Source organism: Cebus imitator, unplaced genomic scaffold, assembly GCF_001604975.1.
Source record: "Cebus imitator isolate Cc_AM_T3 unplaced genomic scaffold, Cebus_imitator-1.0 Scaffold73, whole genome shotgun sequence".
In the NCBI taxonomy this organism is placed as follows: Eukaryota; Metazoa; Chordata; class Mammalia; order Primates; family Cebidae; genus Cebus; species Cebus imitator.
In genome coordinates, this window is record NW_016107388.1 from 6,686,188 (window position 1) to 6,694,253 (window position 8,066).

Consider the following 8,066-nt stretch of genomic DNA (forward strand, 5'->3'; position numbering starts at 1 on the left):
AACAAGAGCGAAACTCCGTCTCAAAAAAAAAAAAAAAAAAAAAAAAAAACCCTGATACTAGAGAACTATCACAGGAATTTGAATAAAATGCTTTTCAGTGGATAAAATACAGCACTTACTTTTGACAGTATGACAAAGTATCTTTAAATCTCAATGAATGCAACTCCTTAATTGTACAGATAACAAAAAAACTAAACACAGAAAGCCAAGTTGATTTGTTCAAAGTTACTACATTAATTCAGTAAAAGCCAAGAGCTAAAATTAAAATCTAGTCCTCTTACCTCCTAGTCTGCTTTCCATTACACTTTCTTTGATATATCTCTCTTTTTCTCTCGACAGAAAGACTGAAAATATTAAGATTGCAATTTCTGTCTACCCTATACTTTTGCCTGGCCCTTCTCTTCCCCCCTCAATTTATTTTGGGATGTAACTGACTCCTTATCACTCCATTTTAACCCAAGAAAAATGACATGGGCTGAGTGCGGTGGCTCATGCCCATAATCCCAACACGTTTCGAGGCCAAGACAGAAGGAAGGACTGCTTGAGTTCAGGAGCTTGAGGCTAGCCTGCGGACAACATAGGGAGACACTGTCTCTACCAAAAAAATTAAAACTTCGCCAGGTATGGTGGCACGGTCCTGTAGTTGCAGCTACTTGAGAAGCCAAGGCAGGAGGACTGCTTGAGCCGGAGAAGTTAAGGCTACAGTGAGCTATGATGATCACACCACTGTACTCCAGCCTGGGGAATAGAGCAAGACCCTGTGTCAGAGGGAAAAAATAAGCCTTATGTATTATATGTATTAGAAGGCATTTTGGGGGAAATATAGTATTTCAGTTACCAAAATTCCAGGTTATTTTCTATAGCCCCCTGCCTCTACAAATCTAAAATAAACAGTCTTATGCATCACATATGAAGTATCTTAATTTCCCCATCTGGAAATCATGTAAGTTTTGTAAAAACAAGTAGAGAAGGCCAGGAGCAGTGTCTCATGCCTGTAATCCCAGCACTTCAGGGGGCCGAGGCAGACAGATTATCTGAGGTCGGGAGTTCAAGATCAGCCTAACATGGAGAAACCCTGTCTCTACTAAAAATTCAAAATTAGTCGGGTTTGTGGCTCATGCCTGTAATCTCAGCTACTCCGGAGGCTGAGGCAGAAGAATCACTTGAACCTGGGAGGCAGAGGTTGCAGTGAGCCAAGATCACGCCACTGCACTACAGCCTGGGCAACAAGAGTGAAACGCCGTCTCAAAAAAAAAAAAAAGAAACTTGACAAGCTCAAATATCATCATATTGACACTGATGGTGAGGATAATGGACGGACCTTATAGACGTTTAAAATTAGAGTATTTCAAAAACTAATAAATCAGAACAGAGAACTTTTGGTTTTCAATAAAACCTTAAAAAACTATATCTATTTTAGGCTGGACTCAGTGGCTCATGCCTATAATCCTAACACTTTGGGAGGCTGAGGCAGGCAAATCAATTGAGCCCAAGGATTCAAGACCAGTCTGGGCAACAGGGCAAAACTTTGTTTCTACACAACATATGCACACACACACACACACACACAATTAGCTGGGCATGGTGGCATGCCTGTAGCCCCAGCTACTCTGGAGGCTGAGGTGGGAGGATTTCTTGAGCCCAGGAGGTAGAGGTTGCTGTGAACCAAGATCACGCCACTACACTCCAGCCTGGGTGACAGAGCAAGACCCTGTCTCAAATAGTAATAATAAATTTAAGAAAGAAAGTATATCTATTTTGAACACCTATTACCAGGGCTTTTCCATTTTACTTTTAGTATATAAGCCACATTGAGAACATTCTGAAAATGCCAACTAAAAGATATAGTCTGGGAAATACAAGTTTTCCTGTTTCCTTTCTTCATATTTAATAATGGTTTAATAGGGGCGCAGCACTCAGTTTTACTGAATAAGCCTTCTAATTCAAATCATGAATAAAGCTGCAGTTTAATATTGTCAAGATAGCTGGTAAAGCTAATCCTTTTAGCTTTAATACCTTTTTGATTTCAAGCTTTAAACTCGAGGTTCTGACACAAATTACCCTTCAAGGCTTTTTTTTCAATCCTAGAATGCCCAACTTCTAGCTAAAATCTTCCATTCTATTTCATAATTACTGTTCTACCTTTATTATCGTAAGCCAGCTACTCATCCCAGTAATGCTGCACATCTATGCCGGTATATCCGTAACTGTGCAGCGCTCTTACCTTCTTGAATCACCAAAATCAGCCTATCTCTGACCTCACAGCAGGGCAGCAGTAAGGAGGTATGAATAAACATTTGAAAAACTAACTAGTAAACGTGGCCAAAGTACTAGTGACCATTCAAAATCTCTGAATTTTAGCTCAGTTTTTATATAGTTCTAAAGAAGTACCAATACTATTTTGACATTTCGTAGCACAAACGACGTCCTAACCGCTACAACTTTCAAGTCTGAACTTGTCTCTTTGAAGAACCTGCCCGTGCAGCGTCCATGAATACCACATGCCAAATACCAATTGCTTTTCTCAGATCCAGCAGTGCTGCTGTTCCCATTTTCTCCATCCTATTTATGTGCACATGAACGTATTTTTATTAATTAGCAACTTCAAGGCAGAGACCTGTTTTACCGGCTGCAAACCCCAGGGACGGAGACAGGGCTTGGCGCCTACAAGGTCCAAACCGACTCAAACTATAAACAGCACAAAGAAAAGGTGTGCTATACATTGTTTCGTTTAGTCCTCCCTGCATGCTCACGGAGTAGTTACTATTTATCATCCCCATTTCACAGATGATCAAAGTGAGGCTCAGAAAGGTGCAGCCTGCCCTGGTCACACGGGTAGGACCAGAATTCCAAGCCTGATCGGTCTGGATGCGAACGCTCTACCCACACGGCCTTCTCCCTACATTTTCGGGATCACCGCACACTTCCCCTCGGCTTTTACACCGGAGGCTCGAAGTGGGTCCCGGAACCAGCAAAGCCACCGGGCAAGCCTAGAGGCCTTTAGTGAGGTTGAAGACGCCTCGCCCCACCAGCAGCGTTAGGAGGAAACGCGCCGAACTGAAGGTTTCAGAGCGCGAGAGGAGAGGGGCGAGGAGAGCAGGTTCGTTTGACCCAGAGGAGGAAGGATCTCCAGACCCGGCCACGCTGGCGCCCGGGTGGAAGACGGAGCCCGGCGGGAAACCGAGCCTGGCTGCACAGAGACGGGATTCCGAGGCGGCTCCCGGGAGACTGGACGCGCGCGGCCTCCGCCTGTCCCAACCCCGCGAGCCCCGACGCCGGGCTGAAGGAGCGCAAGGACCGACGCACCTCGGATAGGCGGGGGCAGGGGCAGCTCTCCTTTACCCTAGAGCGGCGACAGGAGCTCTTCGGGGGCTCAGCGGCCGAAGGGGCGGACAGATTTGCGCGGCGGATCCCTCCTAAACAACCCGTGTGGAAGAGGACAAGCGGAGGCTACAGCCCGGGCCGCGATGTGGGTGACACCGCCCGTGGTCCCGCCCCTTCCCGTGGCCTCCCGGATCCACTTCCGGCAGCGGCGGCGGCGGCGGCGGCGGCGGCGGCGGCGGCGGCGGCGGCGGCGGCGTCCAGGCTAGCTCCCTGCGCGAGCCGTCCGGGGCTAGTTCTAACTCCTCATCTCGGGCTTGCTGGTGAGGCCTCCTTTAGGTCTCCAGGAGCCCAGCCGAGGCCCGGGAGGCGCGACCCGGGCTGCATACGGCAGAGCTGCCTCCAAAGTGGTAAAATGTGCTGCGGGAAGTGGAGCCGCGTGGCGGAAATGTTTCTCTTCCTTGAAGACCGGGAGGAGGAATGTAGGATCCTGTGCCTTTGCTCCAGGGCATTTGTAGAGTAAGTAGCCACGACGGTCTCTTTATTTTCTAGCACCGTCATTACCAGAAATGTAGGTGTTGCAAACGTGGCTGTAATTGATCCCTAAAACCAGCCAGAGCATCTGACCCGTGCGCAAGGGCATCGATCTTTAAGAAAAACAAAAAACCCTCAGACGTGACGGAGTGGTCGCCCACTGCCGTTACTTTTAAGTGAAGGGCTTCATCTACTTGGTAGGCTGCTATGAAAAAATGGGGTAGGCGCTGTATGTCATCCGACGTTTGTAAATCCAGAGGGCATTTAAAAATTGGGGGAAAGCGGCATGTAAAATGAAATCTCTAGTGGGTATGATGTCATAAAGTGAAAGTTTAAAGTTGAGTGGCTTGCTTTGGTTGACATCTTTTTTAAAACCTGAAAATCTGCTTAGGCCCAATGCACATAATTAAAACTTCAAACTATTTGAAATAAAAGACTTAGCTATATTTACATCAGTTTTTGTGATATCTTTGTTTTGGGGAAATCTTTGTTTCAGATAAAAATTTCCCTGCATGGAAAATAGCTAGAATGCAGGAAAAATACTGCCAAGAGAATCGAATTCTAGGAATTGTTTTCTTTATATTAAATGGGTGAATTGCCGGGCGCGGTGGCTCACGCCTGTAATCTCAGCACTTTGGGAGGTAGAGGCGGGCGGATCACGAGGTCAGGAGTTCAAGACCAGCCTCCAACATGGTCAAATTCTGTCTCTACTAAAAATACAAAAATTAGCTGTGCATGGTGGTGCACGCCTGTAATCCCAGCTACTCGGGAGGCTGAGGCAGGATAATTGCTTAACCAGGAGCATCATTTGACAGCGGCCCGGGAGGCAGAGGCTGCAGTGAGCCAAGATCCCGCCACCGCACTCCAGCCTGGGCTACAGAGCAAGACTCTGTTAAAAAAAAAAAAAAAAAAAAAATTCGTGATTTAAGCCACTTGAATTTTGTTTTCATCTCTAAAACGGGTATATTTAATCTAACATGCTTGTTTTATTACAGTTAAATCCTGTGGAAGTGAATTTTATGTGATAGACTTTTAATATAATTTAATATAGTCAGATTTAACTTTCAAGAAATTTCATTTTTCTCATGTAATTTTGTCGAATGATTTGAAAACACAAAAAGAAGTTAAACATGTTAAGTTTAATGTTAAAAGTATTGTTGCCTTTTTAGTCCGGCATGCATGTAATCATACAATCATTCAGAAAATGTTTTTTGTGCTCCTGTATATCAAATATACTGGTAGGCACTGGAGTACAAGACAGTCTGTCTCTACATGTATTGAGTTTACTTGCAGCAAAGAAGATGAATATTAAGACAGCTGGTTACATGATTACTTGGTTGGTTATAGTTATAAGTGTTATGAGAGAGAAGTACAGGATGCTGTGAAAACAAGTAACCTTTCTCCAAGTGTCACAGAGGTTTCTTTGAGGAAGTAGCTTTTGGAAAGAGGTCTGAGGGAAATAGATTGGGGTAAGTTTCAGTGGGAAGAAGGATTCTCTGCAGGCTGAACTCAGTAAAGGCTTTGAGGGACGGAGAAAGCCTGTGAAACTGAGCAAAATGGCTAGGAGGGAAGGCACGGTGGTGCACACCTGTAATCCCAGCATTTGGGGAGGCTAAGGAAGGAGGATTGCTTGAGCCCAGAAGTTGGAGACTAGCCTGGGCAACATAGCAACACCTCATCTGTACTGTAATTTTTTGAAATAATTAGCCAGTTGTGGTGGCACATGCTTGTAGTCCCAGCTACTCCAGAGGCTTAGGCTGGAAGATCTCTTGAGCTCAGGAGATCCAGGCTGCGGTTAGCCATAGTTGTGCCTGGATGACAGATCAAGACCCTGTCTCAAAAAAGAAAAGAAAAGAAATGACTAGGAAAGAAAGAAGATAAAGGTGGGCAGGGCAGGACTTTATTGACTGTAGGAAAACATTAAGCTGGGGAATGTCATGATCAGATTTGCATACTGAAAATACTACTCTGAGCTGGGTGCCATGGCTCACGCATGTAATCCCAATGCTTTGGAAGCCGAGGTGGCGGATCACGAGGTCCAGAGATGGAGACCATCCTGGCCAACCTGGTCAAACTCCATCTCTACTAAAATAAAAAAAATTAGCCAGGCATAGTGGTGCGTGCCTGTAGTCCCAGATGTTAAGGAGGCTGAGGAAGGGAAATCACTTGAACCGGGAGGCAGAATTTGTTGCACTGAGCCGAGATCACGCCACTGCACTCCAGCCTGGCGACAGAGCAAGACTCTGTCTCAAAAAATAATAATAATAAAATACTACTCTGACAGCAGTGTGGAGGATCATTTGGAGGAAGAGAATCACTTAAGACCATTGTTTAAGCAAGAGATTACAGTGGCTTGGATTAGGATAGATGGTGGCAGAAATGGAGAAAGGGGGAAAGATAGGAGAAAACTTGTTGGGGGTGGGGACTGAATTGGAAGTGGGGGAATGAAGGAAAGATTAAAGGATGGCAAGGAGAACATTAGGTGAAGGGTATCTCCTGGGGTTTCTAGCTTGAATTGCTGCCTCCTTTCACTCAGGTAGGAATCACTGGAGAATCATGGGTTTTATTTTGGGTCAGCAGAGAAGAGATCATGAGTTTGATTTTTGTACATTTTGATTTGGGGGTACCTGTGAGATAACCAAGGGTAGATGATATAAGCAGTTCAATATATTGATTTAGAGCGCTGGAGAAGTCTAGGCTAGTTTTTAAAACCTGAGCTGTTTAGCCTTAGGCAGTAATTGAACTCATTTACCGGGTAGGATCCATCTTTGAAGAATTCCAACATTTTTTTAAAGACAAGAAGAGGTGGATTAACTAGGAAACAGAAGGCAAGCCCAAGTACACTGTCACCGGGTGTTTCAGTGAAGGTGTAATCAACACTGGAAAGCTGCTAAAATGTCAAGCAAAATGAGGGCTAAAAAGTATCCACTAGCAGAGTGGGACATCCGGATTCTGAGCAGTAACCTTTGTCGCGCTAGCGACGAGAAAAGAGAATTAAATATGGGTGATGTTGAGAAAGGCAATAGGATTTTTGTTGAGAAGTGTGTCCAGGGACACACCTTGGAAAAGGCAGGCAAGCACAAGACTGGGCCTCATCTCCGTGGTCTCTGGATGGAAGACAGGTCGGGCGGCTGGATTCTTTTACACTGAGGCCAGTAAGAACAGAGGCATCACCTGGGGCGAGGATACACTGCTGGAGTATTTGGAGAATCCCAAGAAGTACATCCTGGAACAAAAATTATTTTTGTCGGCATTAAGAAGAAGGGAGAAAGGGCAGACCTGATAGCTTATCTCAAAAAAGCTACTCATGAGTAATAATTGGCCACTGCCTTATTTATTAGAAAACAAATGTCTCATGAATTTTTTATGTGCACCGTATTTTATTAGATCTCAGACACCAGAATTTACATCATGAATGACTGACAGAATATTTTGTTGGGCAGTCCTGATTTAAAACTGAGACTGGCTTGTGGTTAAATGAATACGTTCAGTTTTTGAATTTTAATAGTAATTTCAATTTAGTAAATGCTATCACTGTTTACCCCTTCTAAAGATATGATTAGACTTCGTTAGTAATGTTAAACTTTTCACAGATGGTGAGTGCCATCTTAAAACTTACTGGAGATTGGTTTTATATTTAGATTTATATAACTGGTTATGTGAATATATTTAAATATGGGAGAAATTCCTTCAGAGTCTCAGAACCAAGCAAGATTCACCAGTGTTTCTTGTTCGTTTGCCTCTTAAAGGCAAAGGTTGAAGATAAATGGGTAGCAATTTATATTTTTGGCCTTAATTATGCCAGTCCTAATTATAATTCGCTGTATTTAAAATGGTTCCTTTTACTTATTGAAAGGCATTTTAGTGTGGTTTATGTGTAATATCAAAAATTATTTAACACTTAACACATTTTATAGATGATCTATAAGGTCACATGCTTTTAAAATAGTAGCCAATTAAACTTCACTCTTGAATTCTTTACAGTCTAAGTCAAAGTAAGTTATAATTTAGGATTGTCTTTAAACAGCCATTCAGAAACAAAACTGTAGAACTGCTGTGTATTTGTGATTGGGAATGGTGCTTTTGCCAACTTAAAAGAAGAATTAAAGTAGAGGAGATAAACACAAATTTAAAAATTACGTGTGATCATAAAACTTAAGATAATTGAAAACCACAGATGATGGAAAAAAAAAAAAGTATCCACTAGCATT

At 43.5% G+C, this 8,066-nt stretch overlaps 2 protein-coding genes across 12 annotated transcripts in view; one reads left to right on the forward strand and one right to left on the reverse strand.

Annotated features, from left to right (window-relative positions):
• TMEM68 (transmembrane protein 68) overlaps window positions 1–3,488 on the reverse strand; it is a 40,522-nt gene extending 37,034 nt beyond the window's left edge. For 2 of the 9 annotated variants that reach the window (XM_017531812.2, XM_017531816.2), the window contains exon 1: window positions 3,307–3,486. The gene's annotated coding sequence lies outside the window, so the exon portion shown is untranslated. Of the gene's footprint in view, window positions 1–3,306 lie in introns of all 9 variants that reach the window. The other 7 variants (XM_017531808.2, XM_017531804.2, XM_017531809.2 and 4 more) reach the window with 5 other exon arrangements.
• Window positions 3,489–3,572: 84 nt separating this feature from the next.
• TGS1 (trimethylguanosine synthase 1) overlaps window positions 3,573–8,066 on the forward strand; it is a 57,262-nt gene continuing 52,768 nt past the window's right edge. For all 3 annotated transcript variants that reach the window (XM_017531801.2, XM_017531800.2, XM_017531802.2), the window contains exon 1: window positions 3,573–3,840. In XM_017531801.2, the coding sequence (XP_017387290.1) occupies window positions 3,737–3,840 (104 nt within the window). In that variant the 5' untranslated portion in view covers window positions 3,573–3,736. The remainder of the gene's footprint in view (window positions 3,841–8,066) is intronic.